Below are 22,830 nucleotides of genomic sequence, written 5' to 3' on the forward strand. Positions count from 1 at the left end.
TGCAGGGGAAATCCTCTCTACAGCGAGGGGAGGCTCAACTCCGAAGTGCTTCACCTGGGACAGATTTGGCTTAGTGTCCATAGATCTCTTCGCGTGAAAACATGCAGTTTCCTCTGTTATTTTCGTTAAGAAATACAGATGAACCACTAGGAGCATAGGCAGTGGGTCATCTATGGCCAAATGTGCTGCTGTACGCATTCCCCCCGCTCAGCCTCATTCCTCTGATACTGATCTGTGCAAGAGCAGCGGCTGTCTTTGGTTCTGACCTGATGGGAAGATCCATGCCTATCGTGACACCTGATTGATCCAATGCACGTAGCCTCCTGCATCAACTCACCTGGAAATTTTCCAGTGTGCACAAAACACAGTTATGCAGGGTCTTTCTTACCATTATAACACTGAGGCATTATAACACTTTAGCGTTTTTTCTCAGCACCTAAGCCAATGAACAGACAAAAACTATACTGAGAGTTCTCTACCACATTTTTGTGTCATTTATGGTTGTGCCAGCTTCTGTCCTCTCCTCTGATCCCTGTGTTTGACCAAGAGCGGGGCTCAACTCCTGACACACAGATTGGCAGCAGACAGCAGAGGGGCTGCAGTGGGGACAGTGAACCAGATGAAGTGAAGATAACGTTTTACTTCAGTTGATGATGACTACGCTTGTTGCTGTAAGGGCTATAAAACCTTCAGTAGTAAAAAGTCAAGTAATTTATTAAACCATCTGCTCCACAAGCATAAACATGTAGAAAATGAATATGAATAACAGACCGTTGCTAAGGACGCAGTTCTGTTCATAGTCTCTGCAGGACCACATCCAATCATATCAATCCGCAGAAAGAAGTCTGGTAAAATGACCAACTACAGCTCATTCCCCACAAGCTTTGGAAAAAAAAACGTTAGAGATAATGTCTGTGACTGAGCACAGATGCAATGGCAGCCTGAAGAGCTACTGGGCTCCAACCATTACAGAAAGGGAAAACTTTAGCAAGATCCTGTCCTCCAATCCAGACAACTGCAGCAGATCTGGTTAGTGTCTCTCTTCCAGGTGTGTCAACTGCAAAGCCCTGGCAAGAAGAAAACGTAGAGATGAATGACAGAAACGTCATGATCTTAAGAAGTCTACAGAGTTTTCATAGATATTTACGTTGCTATGCATGCAGTTCCAACCGTAGAATCTAACGGACTATTTTTTTAGTGGAAGTAATAAAATTATTTTTAAATCAATATAATCATTTATAAATCAATATTTTGTGTCAGATTATTGATTTCTTTTTCAGTAAATAGCCATGTAATAAGCAGGATAATGTACAGCGACCGGGCCATTTTTGCGAAAAGAACCCCTACAGGGTAATGCAGCACCCCGATGCAAAGCACAATAATGACCTGCTCACTATACATTATCCCTTACACAGCACACAGGTTAGGCTAGCTTTTTGGTCATTGCTTTTGCATTGCTGAGCGCCTCGCGTTTTTCCACTATATGCGTCTCGTCTTTTTGCAGGGCCAGCCTGAATGCCTTGAGTTGAAAAAACTTCAACTCAGAGCAGAAAAGTGCTTGACGTCATTGTGTTTTTTCCCCATTGTTCAGTTGGATGAATTGAGAAGCGGGCCTTCTGTGATGGTGATGACTCAGTAAGTTCTATTAGATCCTCCAGAATATCCTCTATACAAGATTGTACCATACCATTTTGTCGCACTGCACTTGGGCAGTCAGCTTTCTCTGTGAAAGCCACAACTCAGTGAAATGCCCTACCTGATGATATGAAGAACTGTAGTTCAATTAATACATTCAAGGCCAAATTAAAAAAGCTACCTCAGACCAATCAGCTGTGTGACCACTGAGTCTAAACTTCATCTATGGTGTTCTCATAAGCGCAGGTAGTCTTGCTTTTAATTTGACAAGTTTACATTATTCATTTTTAGATGACATTATGGGTGTATGTGATGTGCTGTTGTGTGTAGCTTTGTATTTTATATAGTGGGTTCTGTGTGTTTGTTGTGCTGTTGTATGTTTTGATTGTGTGGGACTACGGATGTAAATTAGCTTTGAGCTAACTCCAGTGCCGTGCATCTTTTATCTTTAAAACTGTACACTGTCCCAATCAATAAATAAATACAACAACAACGGAGGACAAACTAGTCGTGGCTATTGTTGGATACCTGGAGCTATATGACTTTAACAACCATAGTTACCATGATCTGAACAGAAAACAGCAGGCCTGGAGGCCAACTAGTGCGGTACTTGAGATTTCAGGTAGGTTCGGTGGTTGCCTAACAACAATTAAAAAAAAAAAAAAGACAGCAAATTGCTCTTTTTTATAAATTGTAGGCTTCAACAAAAAAGGCAGTGTGGTCGGCCTCGTGTTTTGCAACCTGTGAAAAGCACTCTGTCTGATCTCTAACTGTTCATTAGTTTTGTTGGGCTTTGGTTAGGCTATCAGCAATAATTAAGGATTATCAAAGATTATTATTAATTAGTAAAATCAAAAAAAATTATTAATAAAAATGAATTATAACAGGGCACCACCCTGGGGTCAGGAAAAAAGATAGGCAATTGATGGATTCAGTCTTATTAAATGTACTAATCTATAAATTTGGAACTCTGATTAATAATTAACTTAATAATTATAACCAAAATTATCATGTCAATAGCTAGTAAAACTTGAAGGATTGTGGAGTTTTTGAGCAAAATTCACTCTCATGCAACATTAAACAGACAGCATGTATATCCAAAAGATAAACAGATAAAAGTAAAAACACACAATATGTAATCTAACTATATACAGATGTCTAATCTAAGGCTATATACAGATGTGTATGTCTGTCTGTGTGTGTGAGAATTGCAGGCAAACAAAATGGCGATGGAGGCCACATGTTCCAATGTTCTGTGAACAAGGAAAGACAAAGGCAAAAAGCCAGACCATGAGGTGGCTTGAGATCACGTGTGCTAGGCCAGAAGCAAAAGAGTATGTAAAGCGGGGCTTTTAACCTTCTCTTAACTGTGTGTGTGGTTATGTTAAGGAAAGCATGTAAGATAAAGGGTGCCAGGTTGAAAGTGGTTACTTAGTTATATGCAAGGCCTAGTCACTGGATGTGACGTGTATGAAGCATGCAAACATCAACTTAGTGATGTGGCTAAATAATAAGCTGACTATAAACAGACATCACAACAACAGAGCTCAACAAAAAACCTTAGCCATGTGCCATTCTATGCTATGCTCAGTACATTACCAAGTCAATGGAGAGAGAGATGCTTTGGTTTGCTACTTTGTTGAGTCCAGCGAGTGAACCAGGCTGGGGAAGAGCTGTGGCTCCTAGGCTCAATGGTGCAGGCTTTCCTGGGCTGTCAGTGATCCAGTCGTGCAGGCCAGTGAGCCCAGGTCACTCCTTGTTCAGTCCTTACAGAGTTAGTGGCGAGCTAATTCTGCTTCGTGGCTCCTGTGCTTATAGTGCTTATAATCATCTGGCAGTGTCATGTGGAGTTGCAGGAATGGACCCAAATGCAGAGACCGACATGCAGGGTTGACGAAAACCCTCTTTATTCTTGTGATGGTCAGGACAGAACAAGGTAAAACAGAACCAAACAGAATAAATGATCCAGCAAGACTCAACTGAAAACCAGACCTTAAATACAAACTAAACTAATCAGACAATCCATGGGCAGAGTTAATGTCCAGGTGTGAAGTACCTGGGGAATTCTGGGAGACTAAGTCTCTTTGGCCCTGTTTACACTGGCATTAATATGCGTCTTGGTTGATCCGATCACAAGTGGACCGCCCTAAGTACGTAAATCAAACAAAGATAGAGTTATATGCAGCAATCTCCCCGCAGCTGTGTCTCCCCATTGAGAGAAGCTGTGCACAAGGCACAGCAGCCTAACTTCATTGATTATTTGAATCTCTGACACGCTGATAGGATCAGTCAGGATCTAATGTTAATTAGTGTTCTGTGTTCCTTTACACATCCAGTAGGCCAGTTGTTACAGACACACAGTGTCAGAATGTTCTTCATTCTTTCTAAACTTCATTCAGTTTTTTGATGTCAGGAATATTATTTATTTTACTGACATGTTAGATTTGTTTCCAGTGAGATATTACCAAGTTTATAGTGACTTTGCTGTTGTAAACAGTATTGATGCTGCTCTAGAAACAACATTTATATTTGAAATATAAATCACGTGTAATCCTGTTCTGAATTTTTTTTTTTTTTTAAATGATAATTTTGCCACTGTCAGTAATCCACAGCGGATGTGAGAAGAATCCTGCTGAGAATGAATATGAATACAGCTGCTGGGCCTGATAATATCCCTGACTGTACTAAAAACATGTGTCAACCAGGTAGTTGATGTCATAATTTAACATGTCACTGTCACAGGAGAGTGTTCCCACCTACTTCAAGACAGCCATCATCCCTATACCTAAAAAGTCTGCAGTGTCTAGTCTAACAACTACTACTCAATGACAACAAAACCAAAGATCTGATTGATGATTTTAGGAAAAAGGAGGCAAGGACACACACCCCTGTCTGCATCAGTGGAGCAGGTTAACAGTTTTAGGTCCCTGGGAATCAGCATCACAGAGAGCCTGTCATGGCCACCATACATCTAGACCCTAGTAAGGAAAGCTCAGAAACAACTGTATTTCTTAAGGAAACTTAAGAAGGCAAAATTTCTGTCCCAAGTTCTCTTAATATGATGACTTCAGTCAGTTTCATGTTATAGTTGTGGTGTTACGCTGCTGTGATTGGGAGATGAAATGAGAGCACCTTCGTGATGTGCTTCGAAGATTTGCCTGTCCAGAAAATTGTGTGCTTTTATTTTAAATAGTAGCCTACATATGTGGAAGCTACCATAAATAATAATCATGCAGATTCCTGTCTCGGTCTGGATTCATTTGTGTTTTGGTCCAGATCTGGGCCAGAGTCTGCCTATTGAATACCCCTGTCTATGAGGTGGCCTGGGTGGGTGTGAGATTCCTGGCCTGAATTTTGTCCCTGCTGATTGCCCCACATTGGCCCAGCAGACCATGGATGGCAGAGCTGGTGTGGCTCCTTAACAACCAGTCATGGCTGCTGCCATTACACAAAGACTTGGTGTCACAGGCGCATGGACAGATTTTTAAATTTGAATGAGTGGGGTCTGCCATTGAGGGTGATTGGGACAATTCAAAGTACAAGGGCGCCATCTACGTGTTCATTGTATGACGTTAAGTGGCGCGTATTTGATAGATGGTGTGAGGCTAGAGCTGTCATTTTGTTTCAAGTTCTGTTCCGGGTGTATTATGCTTCCTACAGGATTTACAGGACAACGGTTAAGCTTTTTCAACCGTTAAAGTTTATTTGGTCGCGATTTTAGCCTGCCATGTGGGTTTTGGGAATGTGTCGATTAGACACAGCATTCTCTGATAAGGAGGTTTTTGAAGGGTGCCCATGCAAAGTCACAACCTGCCCATCAGACGAAATTTAATCATTCACACACATTCGCACACTGATGGCACAGCCATCAGGAGCAATTTTGGGTTAAGTATCTTGCCCAAGGACACATCAACATGCGGACTGGAGGAGTCAGGAATCAAAACGCTGATCTTCAGATCAGTGGACGACCCGCTCTACCTCCTGAGCCACAGCTGCCCCACAGCTGTGAATTACATGCGTCTGTGCATGCATCCTGCTTGCAGTTTTCCCCTGACTATGGGAAGGTGATGTTGCGCCCTAACCCTGCTTTTGTGCCTTAGGTTAGCAAGTCTTCATATAGCTACCCCACACGGAGCTGCTTGCCTTTCACTCACCGCCTTTCGCAGACAGGAGTGACAGGTGGCTTGATTCACTGTCCCATAAGAGCCTTAAGCATCTGTTTGGACAGGATTAAGAGAATTAGGAAGAATAACCAGCTTTTTGTATCTTGGGCTCCTTCTCACAGAGGGAAGGCTTTGACTCACCAGCGCTGTCACACTGGGTGGTGGAGGCTATAATTCTGGCTTATGAGAGTCATGGACTGCAGCCCCTGAAAGCCTGCGGGCTCATTCCACCAGGGGTATGGCCACCGCATAGGCCCTGTTTATGGGCATTTCTGTGAGTGACATCTATGCAACTGCTAGTTGGGCATCCCCACACACATTTATTCAGTTTTACTGCCTGGATGTGACAGGGCCCTCACTAGCTCACTCAGTCCTGAGTGTGGGGGCATGTTAACTGTGTGCTAGCTCAAGGGGAGGGCTTGTGATGTTGACCCTTCTGGGTGGAGGTGTTATGGGCTTCGGAGCATGCAATTCAGGAGTGTGCCACATCTCCCATAGTGAGATACTGAGCAATGTTTGAAAGAGAACTTTTGGTTACCCAGGTCAACCCAGTTCTCTGAGAACTGAGGGAGGTACCTCACAACACTGCCCTGCTTGCATGTGTAAGGTGCATGGAAGAAATACACTTGAGAATGCTGTGTGGGGCGCCACTGGCATTTATAAAGGGGGGACGGGCTGACCTGTGCAACTCAAGACAGTTTTTATATTCTCTGTATCTTTTTTCTTGCTTTCTTTCTCGTTACCTAGGTGATGGTGGACAATCCAGACTTTACTCCTTCCCAGGTGGGCGGGCTCTTCACATTTTTGGCTCGCCAGTTGGCCAAGCCAGATAACACGCTTTTTGTGAACAGGAAGCTCTTTGATCAGGTACCCAGTCAGATCCTGCATATATCCCAAGCATGTGATTAAAAAATATTATGATGATACTTTCACACTGGCTGCTGGTATCGGCAAAGCTAAAGGCCAGGAAGATAAACACATGAGTGGATCGCTAATGCTACCAGCAGCTCTCTATCAGAGGCACAAACTGAGGCTATGGTTTGCCAGTATTCTGCTGTTTATACTTGTCACACAGCTGATATACGGAATACCTCAGCCTTGCCTAATATGTCACAATTAGGGAGAGGCAGAGGATTCGGCTGAACTGAATTTTCAAATATAAGCACAGAAATAAGCTAATTTTGAGTAGAAAAGGTTGTTTTTACACACAATATGTGTATTGTTGGAAAAATCACCTGTATTAACATCATATGCCAACATAGACATATGTGATTATGTGTACAGTGTAAAAAAATGATTTAATGTGTAGCTACCCTTTAAGAGAGGCAGGAGGCAATACCATGGTCATGAAAAGTAACATGAAATAAAATGCCTCTCGATGAAAGTGACATTATAAATAAAACTTCACATGAAAAAAGTTATTGTGAAAAATGCCATTATGAAATGAAAGCAGACTTTTGAAAGTGGCATGTAGAAATAGAAATGTCTAGTTTCATAATGTATTTTTCATTTATTTAACATTGAACACTTTGGGGTTCCATACCAGTACCATCATCTTCACCTCTGCTCTGTCTTTCCAGGTTCTGGAGTTCCTGTGCAGACCAGATGATGACTCTCGACACACTGAGAGGCAGCAGGTTGGAGTGTGTGCGTGTGTGTGTGTGTACATATATATATATATATATATATATATATATATATATATATAGCTTTTTACTGTGTATTTTTTAAATTACAGATTGTGTATTCCTTTATTTCTTTGTATTTGTGTGGCATTATGCCCATGTAAAGCACTTTGTGACTAATGTCTGTGAAAAGAGCTATATGAATTAATTTTACTTACTTACAGATGTAATGAGGTGGTCGATGATCGTATATACACTTGTATATACATATTATAGTATGTGTTTTTACCTGTGTCTTGTCACAGACACAGGCTTTTCTAGATGATATTGTCATGTCATGTGATTGGTCTTTATTGTGACTGGTTTGTAGGTTCTGCTGGAGCTGCTACAAGTTGGGGGTGTGGTCCAGTTTGATGAAGGAAGGCTGTTGGCTTTGGCAGAGAAAGCCAAGTTGTGAGTAGCTGATTTATGACTGGAAAGATATTTGCATCAAAGAATTCTATTGAATAAAATAATGATAAAAATGCATATTTACTGTACTTTTCTAAAAAGTTAAGTATTTTGTATCTTTTTAAAGATTACAAGGTCAAAACTTTGGTCCAAGTCAATATAGAATAAAGGTAGATAATGAGTTCTGAAAGTGTGTCTTTCAAAAAAAATCTTTTTTACTGGCTACTTGCAGAATTACAACCCTTTTTGCCCCAAAACAGGCACATCCTGGGCAGGTTGTCAGCCTATCACAGGACAAACATATATAGACAGACACACTCACACAGTCTTACCTACAGGCTGTTAGTTTCCAGTAGACCTGACCTGGCTGCGGGAGGAAAGCCACACAGACACAGGGAGAACATGTAAACAGGGTTGACAAATTAAAGGAAAAACCGGTATAGGCCTGAATGCTTGACCCCTACAATGAGGGGATCTGGTGGCTCTGTTATGCTTTGGGGGTAATTTTGTTGGCATGGTTTGGGCCCACTTGTCCCCTTAGAGGGAAGGGTCTCTGCAAATCAATACAAAGTTGTTCTGAGTCATCACCTTTATCCTATGATGAAACATTTCCATCCCGACGGGAGTGGTCTCTCCCAGGATAACAATGCACCAATTCATAGGGCATGTAGGAACATCACCTTTGTTAACACAAAATCCTCGTTTGAAAAGGGGCACCACTTCCCATTAGTTTAATTTAACCGTGCTGGGAAGAAACACAGAAACAACTTTATCAGCCTCACTTCTGATGTAGCATGTTACAATGCAGTGATCTAATTCTCTGCTTAAATTGAAGCCACAGCCAACAACATGCTAATAGATATATTTATTGAACTAAATGATGAACAGTGAATAAATGGAGTGTCAATTCAAACAGACAAATGAATAATCAACTATAATAAATGTTCAAAATTGCGGGTTAGAAGTTATGAATGAGTGATGGTGAAATGTTTACGATAGCATAATTAACGGAGAATTAATTAAGGTTGAGGTAGTTTAACTGACCATCTTCTCTGAAGAATTAACTAGAGAGTTCAATTGAAACGACACCAATCCATCTACTTAATCATGAAGTAGATGGAGAACAGAAGTAATGTTGTTCAGCCTACTTTGCGTAGCGTTGTCCTCAAATGACTCAGCGGGAGATCGGCTGTTGTCTGGAGTGTCAGATCGGAAGATCAGCTGTTCTACAGCGGGGTTTCCCAGCGGAGTTTCCGCTCGTGAGCGTTACGGGAGCCTTTAAGGGGCAGTCACGTCGTGACAGTTTCTTCAGGTGATCCTCAGGATCACCACAGGGTTTACCATTACAAAGAAGGATCAAGGCTGGTCTTGGTGGTTATTCCTGATACACAGTCTTGAAGGGGTCTTGAGCCACAGAGAGTGGGTCGTTTTAATTGAAGTCTCTGAGTGACTGACTTTCTAACTAAATAACTCGAAAATTAATCTTGCCAGCCGAACAAAACTATACTTAAAGAAATAAAGCATGAAAGAATTGCAACATGAAATTTGTTTTACTGACGCAACAATACTGCACGTAGCTTAAAGAAAAGAGAAAGTTAACTTAGAAGATCATGTGATACAAAGAAAAGTATGGAGAAAATTAAAATGGCGGAAGTCTTCAGGATGCAATGTGCGTCTCCATGGAGATGAAAAAGGAAAAAGCAGAATGAGCGTAGCAAGTATGCTGTTTTATCAGGCTGGCGCTAAGATGGGTGTGTGTGGGTGGAGACAGATGTTCTCCCGCGCAAAACAGAAAATCCTTTGTCTAAGAGAAAACACGTGATCTTCTCTGAGTTGATTACATTTCAACTAAACATTCCACCATGTTCATCCACACTTAAACGTGAATTGCATCTGTATATGTTACTCAAATGTTCAGAAACACACCTCTATGGCCCTTTTTACACCTGGAATTAACATTCGTCTTGAGTGATCACAAGTGGACAACTCTAAGTACGTCTGTTTACATCTGGTATTAACATGCGTCTCCATATGCGTCCTGAGTGACCACTTGTGATCGGATCTTACTTTCCTGCTCTATATGCAAATAAACACAGACATCATTTCCATTTGCAACCAAATGCGTTGTTGTTTTTAACCAGCGGGAGACACTGTGTGCATTTATGCACGTGGCACAGCAGCGTAACTTCATTAATTATTTAAATCTCCGACACGCTGACAGGATCGGTACGGATCTAATGTTAATTAATTTTCTGGAGTAAAGTAGCCGTCCTCCTGATAAATCCAGAGCTCATTATGTTGAGCAGCACAGCAAAACATGTAGTTATCAACTTGACAGGACAGAGGAAACTATCCAGCAGCTCCTGAAATATTAATAGACAGACAAGCGAAAAATTAATGGTTTAATTTCTATTCCAATTGTCGATTTGATGAGGGAAATGGGTTAGGGGAATGAGAAAAATAGGAAAAAACGGGAAGTGGATTATATTTTTTTTAATTCACATGAAAAATGGCAAAACAAAATAATGAATTTCTTTATCCTGTTATCAAACAAGTTGAACAGCTTTGCACAGAGGGTTCATGCACCGGGAGTCAGCGATGCACTTTCCGTGCCTAGTCTGCCAGAAAATAGAAGACGTAAGTTGAGTAGGCGGTCCTTCAATGTAGCTCAGGACACATTGCGTTTACACTGCTAATTGAATGTAGCCACATGCGGCTCAGACCACCTCCGAATGTGGTCTGAGTGATCGGATCTCAATGCATCCTCAATGCATCTTGGATGCCTTCACACCTGTACTTTGAGCTGTCCACATGTGATCGGATCACCCAAGATGGATGTTAATACCAGGTGTAAACAGGGCCATTGATGTAATCACCATCACAATACCTGAGTTAGATCCTTTGATTAGCTTAAAATAAAATGTAATCTTCTTTTGCTATACATCCATTAACACACAAAGTTAACAATCATCAGTGCAGCATACTTAAAACATACTATAGTTATTTAACAAACTTACTCTAGCTACTAGTTAACATACATTATAACTACTACTGTTAATTCTTTGCTTATCAAAGTAATCCCTCATACATATCACATTCCTACTAAGTTATGTAGAGTATAATGATAATTTGATAGATCACAATAAGAAAACATTATACAGAGGTCTTACTTCAACATTCAACCTTACTAAAAGTTGTCCATTGGATGGCACTGTGGTCCCATTACTATGTAACAATTAAACCTAGGTATCAGAGTTGGACCAGTTTGATAGGCATTGCTTTGTGAACAATAATATATAGATTAAAAGATGGTTATATACTTAGGAAACATTGAATCAAACTTCTGGCTTTAAGAAATTCAACTAGGCTTAACTGAATTTACGACAGGTCTGGACTATCTTTCTGGAGTCACACTTGGGTGAAAGCAACAGGGGACGATGTGCTTTGGAATGTGGGTGTGTGTATGTATGAGATTAAAAGGTGAAAAGAGAACATATAATGTGGGTGGAGTTGTCCAAACTCATCAAATAAATTGATGAGGTTTCACTATGATAAACAGTTTCTCTGCATTTGTCCAAAGGAGAGGGTCCTTTAATCCGGTATTTTCTGAAACTTGGGTTGATAAAGAATGTAGCAGTTCTTTAATGTCATAAATTTCACTTGGGGTTGTCCCACACAGTTTGGGGAGAGGAGATGGTTCTGTGAGGAGTCAAAACTGACACCTTAATGTAAAGAAGGGTTCTCAGTTTACCTGAGAGCATTTCCAGACGAAGTTGAATATACATCCATGCCTTTTGAGGTTAGGGTTTATTGTTGATTGAGCCCAGACCTTCTTTGGGCTTCTTTTGGGAGATTGCAGGGTAACAAAGATCAACTGGTTCTCCTACAGGCATGGGGGGTCACTGAATGGTTTGATGAGTATGAAAATTATGTGAATCATATGCTATGGCCTTCGCAGTCACCAGACCTCAACCCAATTGAACACCTATGGGAGATTTTGGACTGAGGTGTGAGACAGTGCTCTCCACTACCATCATCAAAACATTAGGGAATATCTTTTTGAAGAATGGTGTTCATCCCTCTAGAAGAGTCCCAGAGACTTGTAGAATCAATGCCAAGGCTGAGGAACACCATCCCTCAAAAAGATATTCCCCAAACCATGCCAGCAAAATCCCCTCATAGCATAACAGAGCCACCAGATCCCCTCACTGTTGGGGTCAAACATTCAGACCTGTACCAGTTTTTCATTGAATTTGTCACTTGTCTGTATTTTACATGATAAATCAATTAGAGAAAAGTGCAAATGTAGGGTTGCAAATCAAAACAAAACTATTCCAGCACAATTCTAAACGCACACATTCCATCTCTGGAAAGATGTTAGTCAGCATCTTTTCTACTCAAAAAAAAGAGAATTTTATATAGGAGGATGTACGCCATTTATAGATTTTGTTTTGGATTGATTTTTTCTTAGTGTGTACGTTTCTGTTATTGTATATGTTAAGTTTTATGCACACACTGAAAACCAATTTCCCTCACACAGTGTTCCAACTGAAACATTTATATATTGAGTGATACTAACATAAAAGCTCTTTGTTGTTTTTAAACTCGCCTAAGTTCAACCTTGAATTTCTCATACTCAAACCCTGCGCTGAAAACCAGTGGGCATACAGACTAAAAACTCCATTATCACAATTTTACATTGGCCTTGGAGTAGAAGGTGTTTGGGGGTATAGTTGTCTCACTTTTGACTGATTGGGGCCACAATGTGAGTCTTTAAAAAAACTGGCCTAGATTGACTACACATGCCAGACTGCCTGTGATGATAATAGTCTTGGAGCTTGAGTCTCTAATAGAAACAGTGTATATACAGCTCTGTTCTAAGCTGAAGACAAGATCATGATGATGATGATGATGATGATTATGATTATTTTTATTATTACATTATTGTCTTTGTGTCTCCCATTCAGCTTCCAGATTTGTGAATTTCTTTACGAGAAGAAACATCTGTTTGACAAGATCATTGACTGCTACCTGAGAGACCCCCTCAGAAAGGTAACATACAGACTCAACAAGATACAGCTTGAATTTCAGATTTATCAAACTGTACATGTATTTGTTTGAACTGTTTGAACTTGTTTGACCTGGTTCAGATCCAGTTTTGGGTTGCAGTTAGGTATTTAGTTGTTATGGTTAAAGTTAAAATAGGGGGCTAGGGAATGCATAATATAAGTGAGAGTCCTCATAAGTATAGATGTACAAGTGTGTATGTGTGTGTGTTTGTCAGTGGGAGATCTTCAGCTACATCCACAATCTGCTGTCTATGCCCAGCTACAGCCCTGAGGAGAAACAAACGGTCAAGGACAAAGCACTGCAGCACATACAGGTCAGTACATACACAAACATACATATTGTATGAACATGGTCATTTATCAGTTGCTGATGGTGGTTATTTGGTTACATGGTTATTTATCTGGTGCTCATCCAGGCCAGGTCCTTCTCCCCGGCCATGACTTTCAGCCTGGGAAATATGTAGTTAATGGAATATGTAGTCAAGCATGTTCAGGTCTGTCTCTGGGTCTCCTCCAGTTGGATGTGCTACAGGCATCGAGGCAGTATCCCAATCAGATGTCTGAACCTAGATACTACTAGGAGTAAATTAGATATGTTTTTTCAAACATTTGTGTTAAGCAACCCTATAACATCAACATCTTTTTAAGATGAAAACCTAAACACCCAGCAGACAGGGAGACACACCCATACCCCTGTTATATTAGTAACGGTCATTAAATCTGTAGTGTGGAACTTTTACATATAAATCTGTTACATTCTAGCCCTTGCCAAATGAGTTCACACAATGCTGATTTAGTCTATCACCTGTATTTCACAGTATATAGGAGATTTTTTTTTTTGGTGTCGGGTTTGACATTCTCGTGCTAGCCACATGAATGCATACTGGGCATGCTCTATGTGCAGGATATGCGCACTAACGACTTCCGCTAGCCGAGCTGGCTAACTTCCAGTTAGCTCTCTGCTAACTTGAATGGGGATAAAACAATTTAATCGTGTGGCTCTTCTAGATGTTCCAAATGTTATTGGATCGAATGGGTCAAATTCTGAATTTTGGGGGGATTGTGAGACGGTCAAAACAATTTATCCACCGTTTTACAACCACAACAGTAGTGACGGAGTAGGCTACGGCGGAGCCTATGACATAAGCACATGTCGACAGTGTTTTTGTAATAACTCTTACTGCCAGAAGGGGGAGACAAAAGTCCTGCACTCCAGCTTTAAGCACTAGTGCTTTCTTGAAAGTAAGCCTTTGGTTTTAGTATTTCAATCACATAGCTGTGTAGCATAACACAGCCTCACAGTCATGAGCTGGCTGAAACAAAAGGTGGCAGGGCTGATAGTCACAAACTAAATGAACAAACTTATATCAGTCTGTTTAATGAACTTATTTGTTCTTTCAGTGCAGTGCTTTATTTTTCATATTTGCATCAAGAATTTTTATAAATGCAAGGCAAAGATGAATGAAGACATCTCTGGCTAACAATATGACAAGTGATTCTGTTCAGGGCCAAATTTAGGCATAGGCCAACTAGGTGGTTGCCCAGGGCGCCACCAACAGGAGAGACACTGAACTTCAGACACCCAATCTACTGTTAAGTCTGTCACACAGATATCCAGTGTGCTCCTTACATAAAACAACAGTCATTGAGGAAACTGCAGTAAACATCTGATACTGAGAGGAGACTACAGGCAGACTGTAGAAGAACACTCTGCTGCTCATTAACCTGCTGGCTGCAACTTATTTTGCGACCAAGCAGTTCATTTGCTCACACTGCTGTGTAAGATCTATGAGTAACCAGGTTACTCCTGTTCCATTGCAAACATTATTATATGTCCCACAGCAGGATAATTCATAACTGGGATATGGATAATAGGCTGCTATGTATGTTGTCCAGTACATGCCTTTTTGTGTGCAGGTGTATCCTCAGCTAGAGTCAAGTAGTAGTCATGGGGTTCAACAAAACTTTAGGTTATTTACATAACCCCATTTCTCTGAGTAATATGAATGAGATGTTTCATTATGGTATGCACGCTTCGCTGCAGCCCTCAGAAGCATTAATCTTATTACATCGGTCCTGATTGGCTGGTGAAGGCCCAGGATGCTGCCAAGCCACAAGTAGTGGCAACTGGGAGTTGGAGGTGTGGGGGTCCTCTGGAAGAACACATAAAAGCCAAACAAGTGGAGCTGGAGAATGGGGAATGTCCAGCTGCATCACTAGTGGAGAGAGAGGCTGTCAAGCCGCTCTCTTCTTCTTCCTAGCCTGGAGACTGGCAGCTTTGAGCGGGTTGTGCCGGCAGAGCTGCAGCCGGAGCCAGGGCTTTTCAGGACCAGCTGGTCCCAGCCTCCTGTCTGGGCAAGGGAGACGGGGCAGGCTGGGGTTTCAGCCGTTTTGGGATCTTAAACTGTGGAATCTGAGAAGCAGCCTGTGCAAAAGTTCAATGCTGCACAGGTGGAGCCTTCCAAGGGAGGCAAAGTACAAAAAAATCAGAAACAAATATTTTTTGGTGAAAACGACTCATGCAGGGACATGAGGGTTTAATGAACACTCACACTCAATATTTTCGGTAGTTTTTTCATTACTTGACTATACACACATCATTTAGCCATTTCCAGTTAGGCCCTATGTATTTTCCAAGTCAAATCAATCAAATTTTATCCTGAGTAAGAATATCCACTCACACTAATCCAAATTCATTTTCAGATTCAGAGAAATGCTCCCCAGGAATACAGTTGCCAAGTAGATCAGATGAATGGTTCTTGAGATAGTACATACATACATACTAGTGGAGGCTGGTCCAAAGAGGCAGAGGAGGTTGATCCTCTATTTTTTGAGAGGCAAAAGGGAGATCAAAATATGAAAAAGAATAGTTGGTTGAAATAAACCATTACCAAATCTCAGTTTTTATAAAGTATTTTTTCTCTCTTTGGAAAAAATCCATTGCTGAAATTCTGTTTAAAATGCTTCAACAGCAACACCTGCAGGGCGGGAGGAGAAAGAGCAGTGTGTGTAAAGTGGTGGTGGTGGGGGGGAGGGGGCGCAATTGGTGGAGGTGGAGTGGGGGGCAGAGGAGGACGGGTGCCTGTTGTCCTCCGCAGGGCGGGATCTCTTACATTGGACTCAATGTATTTCATTTTTTTTCATGCTAATCTGTGATTGGCCATGGCACGTAAAATGACGCTTCAAGGGAGGACGTCCTCCCTTACCAATTAACAACCAGAATGCAATATTGACATTGAGTTGGTCCAATGATAGTTTCCAGATTTCATCTTCAATTCTCTCCACTGTAAGGCAGAGTAGCAGCAGTAGATAGCTCCTTGCTATAGCTCCTTCCGTGATACGATCCGAACCGAGTTTTGTGTTCATGTTAACACTCCTAGTGTTAACATGTCAGCTTTGTAGACTATATTTTATATATCGTCCATATAGATAAGAGTGTGTAAGTCATGTATTTAATACATGCATTAATACTTTCTGATGTGAACCTACACTTTTAGATCTGTGAATGTTTTTAATGTTCAATCTTTCTTGTATTCAGCACTGATCTGAACCTGTATCACATTATAAGCTTTGTGCTACTTTATATATTTCTGTATACTAAGAAAATACATAGGAAACATGTGTAAATCATGTGATATCTTGTCTGTTTTTGATGAAAACATAAATTTGTTGTCACAATAGAACAATACTATAAATTTGAATTTCACTTTGTTGGTAAAATGACACATTTGAACCACACTTGATTTTCCTCCTGTCCTCCCCAATTTTTTGAGTCACCAGCCGCCACTGATACATACAGACAGACTGACAGAGTCATTGCTTTATAGTTAGATGAAGCAGCATCCGTGAATGATGTGAGCAGAGTGTCATTTTGCACCTGTTTTTAGTGACTTTCTGCAGGTTAACCACATTTCGAAGGTGCTGCTGTTAGTTGAAAACTTAAGTACTTTGTTGATGCAGAAGTAAGAGTCTAGTTAATAGGACACCAGGCCTATACAAAATATTGAAGGAAACAATAAATATTTTCTTAATGTAGAGGTAATGCATTGTAAAACATATCTTAATTGCTTTACTAATTTTAATGCAGGGTGTACTGCAACTTATAAAACATTCAGAATTAAAATAAATATTGGATCATAACACGTGGTAAGTAAAGTCAGATAATGATAGTACCTCCACTTCAATACAGAAATGACTGACTGTCTGGGATGTTGAGGAGTCAAAGACACTGCTGCACAGATCATCAGTTATGTGGATAATGTTCATGAATGATTAAGCAATATTAATAATCAGGTTGTGTTATACTATTCTGTTGTAAAGCAATGGAAAAATATCCTTTCCATGATTAAAATCAGGACAATCCAGAACAGGCAGTGTGCATGTAAAGGTACTAACTGACAGAACAAGTTGAGTGATGTTGAGTAAAGTTACATTTAAAATACTGAAATATTATAAATTTATCAAGATGTATAAAATCAATTCCCTCAGGGGTGCTAGTGGATGTCTTGCCTATGGCATGAAAATGCCCAGAAACGGCACTGGTTGTGTTTGCATTAACATATGCTTCCTCCAACATATGTTCACAGGAGCTGATGACCCTTGACCCCAGCAAGTCAGCTGATCTGGTAATGGTTCACTTCGCTGAAGAGGTGCAGCAAATTATCTCGAAGCTTCAGGTGAGGTCAAAATAAATATTGACATTATTATATTTCTTATTTATTTGGTACCTGCACAGAGCACCAGTTACCAACTTTTACAGACATACTCAATAACAACCTTCTGCACTAAAATACATTTTTACTTTTATGTGAACTAATTACATATAATTGTCACAGAGGTCTTTATAATGTAACACAAAGGAAAAGGAAGTTTTTCAATGCAAAAAGTGTGACATTTAATTTGTTAGATACTGTCTGAGGAAAAACCAAGATTTAAAAGTGTTAATACCCCAGTAGTTGTTATCCAAGCCTTCTCTTGTGTTCTGTGCGCCTCTCTGTGCCTGCATTGTGTGCACAAACTAAGCTGATTGAATATACACTTTTTGCATTGAATGGCTTCCTCCATGTGTTCCTGCTGACCTGTTTGGGAACTTTTTCACTGTTTTTTTTTTTTTTTGAGTTCTTTAAACAATCACAATTGCTTTCCACCAAGATGAAACGTTGTATGGTATTTTTTTCAGAGAACTCTTTGCACACCCATCATAGTAGGGTGTACAATAGTCACTGTAGGGCCTCACCAGGCCAGACTACATGTTACCCTCATTCTAGGGAACAAGGGACTCAACTTCCAGTGTTTCCTGTGGAACAAGAGGATTGCCGTGGGGGCAATGTGAGCGGGGTGGGGGGGGTACAAAAACATGTACACAAAAGGCAACCATTTACTGCATACTGGCTTTAGAAACAACAATTAGCTGTAAACCATTAGGGATGTTCTTAATTATTTTATTATTATTTATTTAATTTTGACCGATTAATATTCTCAGTTAAACAGTTAAAACTGGACTTTTGTCTCCCCCCTCTGGCAGTGGTAAAAGTAGTAAAAATGGGCGCTCGTCTGTGATTGTCTGACACAGGCATGCAGCTCACTCTTACGTGCACGCCGAATAACAGACACACAGAGAGGGCCGGTAAGAAGGGGTATGTTTTGACAGTCCACTGGGCCAAAGACATGGGATTTGTCCCAGTATGCCCGATGGCCAGTACACCACTGGCCGTAACCTACAGTTGTGGCTGTAAAACGGTGGATAAATTGTTTTGAGTGTCACACAAACTTCGAGGTTGAGGTCTGAAAATTGTGACTACAAGTTTCCATTTTGTTAACCTGTTGGCTTGTTCTTGATCATGAATAAGCCAGGAGCGGAGGAGGAGGTTTTCGTTGCAATGCTCTCGCTGATGGATGATTCAATGTGTGTTTTTGTTTGTTAATCTGTTCATACATTAGCAAGTCTGGCCACTATTTGCTATTATTTTAATAAGTTATAAAATATTTTCCTACAAGTGAGATCTAGGCTATTATGCCGCTTATACAGTGCACTCAGCACCGGAGGATTCAATGTGTGTTTTTGCTTTGTTAATCTGTTTCTGTTCATTTGGAAGTCTGGCTACTATTTACTATTTACTTAAACATTTATTTCAGTTAAATATTTTTCGTGTAGGCCTATTGGTCTATTTTATTTCATCTGTTTCACTCCATTGAAGATGACAACGTGTAAATCCTCATGTTCTGTTGTTGTTTATGCTGCTATTTTCACATGTAAAAATGAAGTCTTTTTGATGAAAAAAAAAAACAAAATCATCCATTCTAAATACTAGCCTACATTTTAATCTTGTCGGTTAACAAGCGTCGGCCATCGGTCAGAAAAAAAAAAATCAAAATGAGCATCTTGATAAACGATTAATCAAACCAATAACAGCAGTCAATGTCAGACAACCTTAAAATACTTTAGCAGTTACCTAGTGTTTCTGTGGTGGTGACAAAATGTTAAAAATATATATATTAGCAGTTTGAATTAAACTGAAACTCTCCGGGGAAAATATTACGCCAAACTCACTTTAAGAAATATGACAAATTAATAATTCCTTGTGTGTCCACAAGAATCTTTAACTCTGGAAACACAAGATAAAAGGCGTCATATGTCGACAGTCTTCTTGTCAATTCAGCATCAATATAATCCATAGAGTTAAACTATAATTTGCATATAAACCTTACATTTTGGATTATTTTTGCATCAACTCGCTCCCACTCCCACCCTGTTGGTTAGCTGCACTGTTTTAGTGGGAGAAGACAGTGGTAATGAGAGGAGAACCATTTCAAAAATTAAGATTTCTCACTAAAATATATGCTGGTGAATTAACACTGTTAACACTATAAATTCACCACTGTTAATTAACCAATGTAATTAACACTGTTAATTCACTGTCTGTCGTGTGTGTGACGGTATTTGCGGAGTTTTTTCAGCCCTTGCCATAGTAACTACCCAGTTTGCTGTTTCATGTTTGGTGCTGGGGAGAGCCAAAAACTTCCTATAATACTGAACATGTTTGATTTTTAACGGAGCATCAAGACAAGAAAAAAACTGATTCACACAGCTGGCACTGAGTTTTATGACCACCTTAAAGATGATTGATTTTTTTTTTTTTTTTTTTTTGCTGTGGCAGCAAAGATTTTGGCGTGGTGGCCAGCGGTAACTCCCATGATGCCTCACAAGTGTGAAACTCCGCCCATGGACCGAATGTCCTGCTAACAATTAGTCGCTGTGACCTTTGGCCTATGACATCACCTTATCAATATATGAGGTGATCACACATTCCATTTTTCTCTGTGGTGCTCCTGCAAAGCTGATAGAGATACCCTTCTGATCAGACAAGAACAAAGGAACAAAGAGGAACTGCATTTATATAGCACTTTTCTAGTCCTCTGGACACTCAAAGTGCTTTACACTACATTCCACATTCAACCATTCACACACACATTCACACGCTGATGGCAGAGGCTGCCATGCAAGGTGCCTGCTCATCATTAGCAGTTTCAAATCATTCACACTCACGAACCAATGGCACAGCATTTGGGAGCAATTAGCATTATCTTGCCCAAGGACACTTTGACACTTCAACATGTGGACTGGAGGAGTTGTTGATCAAATCGCCAATCTTCCGATTAGTGGACGACCTGCTCTACCTCATGAGCCACAGCTGCCCCCAGTAATCACTTATTAATTATTTCTGATAACCAAAAATAATCTGAATAACCCTGTGATACCTGCATTATTTCTGGTGCCTTGTGTTGGGCTACGGTTATTATTGACTTCTCCTGATATTTTTGCAATAAGTCTTGAATATTTTAATCTGAGCAGTTTAAAGGTTTCAGCAGTATTCAGATGGACCTCAGCACTCATTCAAAGTCACTTCCTCTGACAGCTCAGATGGGGTCAGACTTCCACAGTTATGCCATTCAAAAGAGGATCAACCCACCAGTCTGCGTATGCTTGACTCCTTTCGCAAAGGTTGTAGAGCACTTTGACCCAGGGAGTCGCGACTCTAATGTCAGTAACTGTATTTGGGAAATTGAACACTGTCTTGCCACCTTACCTCATGCCTTGTCACGTGAGAAGATAACTCATGATGCTGCCGCTCATGGAAACATCATCTACATGGATGACATCATCATACGCAGTCAGACATTTCAGGCACATCTGACTGAAATCCAACATGTACTCAACCAGCTTTCCAGTGCAGGAGCCAAGCTGCATGTTCCCACTGGAGGTCACAGAAGCTACAAAGCTACCTACCAAATCCTCCAACAAGTTGCATACTGGCCATCCATGCTCAAAGACACCAGGGCATATGTAAAAGGATGCCAGCAACCTACAGTTCACTCAATTCATTGACATGATAGAATATGACCTGCCAATGGGCATCATCCTGCAAGAGACTCCAAGGCTCTTAATCACCCATTGTCACTTCTACATTCAGAAGACCTATGTTCACTTAGATCCTCTGGATGTGTATTGTAGACACATAAGACTACCTCCACAACTGTTGGAAGGCAGACTAAGTGGAACCCAAACCCAAGACACAGTTGCCGGGCCAACAACTGTCCACATTTTAGAACAATTCTAGTTACAGAGGAAGACCTCAGTGGAAAGAAATGACCAAAGTGATTCCTAGGTGGTCTGCTTGCAGCTGCATCAGCCATCAGCCTTTCTGCTGCCAACTCCATCAGTCCCAGTACACTCAAAAGACAAGTGGGTGAACTTAACAAGGAAATGCCAGAAATCCAAGAGAAACTCCTCTTTCAGCTAGAACAATTGCAGGGCCTTGGTAAAACCCTGCAGGGTACAATACTCACTGTAAATATGCACTCTTTAATCCTAAATAACACATTGCATGCTTTGGATACCTTGTCAGAAGTTGTGAGGTCATACATAACATATGTGCAAGTAGTCAGAGAACTAATGCATGACCTTGTGAGGGAAATTAGTGCCTCAGTCGGACTGAAACAGTCTGAATTGTCCCTCTCTCTACATGAACTGGTGTGATGGCAGCGCAACTGACGTTTGCGGTGGCCTCTCCTAGTTCCAACTTTTCAGTGTCTTTGTCCATGTCTACATCTATGTCATTGTGTGGAGTGCAAGGGAAATATGTCTATGATCATCAGTTTCTTTTGGGCATTCGTAACAAAGATGTCTGCTATGTGAAATACTGGCTGGGAAAGCTAAATCAGCTTAGCGTGCTTGGTCTGCTATGCCCAGTGGACAGGAGGCCATGGCCTTGCCTGGAGGTGCAAGCTAGGCTAACCGTTAACCCACACAAACTGGCAGTTCTAACAATCATATTGCCTAATGTTCTCTGGACAGCAAAATGGATTATATAACTCCCCTATCAGTGCTGGTCACATGTTGACATGCAAGAACACTCTACCTCTCTACATTTAACTGAGACATGTACTTTTGTTGCTAACTGCTCATTCTTTTTTTGTTTTTTTTTTTCTCTTGGGATTTATATGTTTTTATCATTTTTTTTAAAGGGAATATTTTAGATATACAGTATATCGTTATCCTTTCTGTTGTTGTTGCACTGCTGTGGGCTGGGAGGAACAGCATTTTGTTTTTTTGTGTATGCAAATACACAAGAAAAATTGTTACAAGGATGGTTGAACAAATCCTTAGAGCTGCTACTACCGCTGTTGTGCACACAGCTACATCTGGCATATAGCCTTGGTAGTGCAATCCCCATCCATGTAAATCCACAGAAACTACAGTTAGAATGAGATGGTGACCGATGGCTTGTCAATACTCTTGTCACAAAGGTTCTAATGTCATACGACCGTCATGATACACTCACTAGAATAACGATCCCAAACTGTGTTCTTTTAAGTCCCACAAAAAGC

At 40.6% G+C, this 22,830-nt stretch overlaps 1 protein-coding gene across 1 annotated transcript in view; it reads left to right on the top strand.

The window, feature by feature from the left end:
* Positions 1-22,830, top strand: part of vps8 (VPS8 subunit of CORVET complex) — a 176,318-nt gene that overhangs the window by 114,314 nt on the left and 39,174 nt on the right. The window contains exons 28-33 of the mRNA XM_042434438.1: positions 6,546-6,665; positions 7,379-7,435; positions 7,794-7,876; positions 12,841-12,925; positions 13,158-13,256; positions 17,529-17,618. Coding sequence (XP_042290372.1) covers positions 6,546-6,665; positions 7,379-7,435; positions 7,794-7,876; positions 12,841-12,925; positions 13,158-13,256; positions 17,529-17,618 — 534 coding nt within the window. The remainder of the gene's footprint in view (positions 1-6,545; positions 6,666-7,378; positions 7,436-7,793; positions 7,877-12,840; positions 12,926-13,157; positions 13,257-17,528; positions 17,619-22,830) is intronic.

This window comes from Thunnus maccoyii, chromosome 14 (genome assembly GCF_910596095.1).
Source record: "Thunnus maccoyii chromosome 14, fThuMac1.1, whole genome shotgun sequence".
NCBI lineage: Eukaryota > Metazoa > Chordata > Actinopteri > Scombriformes > Scombridae > Thunnus > Thunnus maccoyii.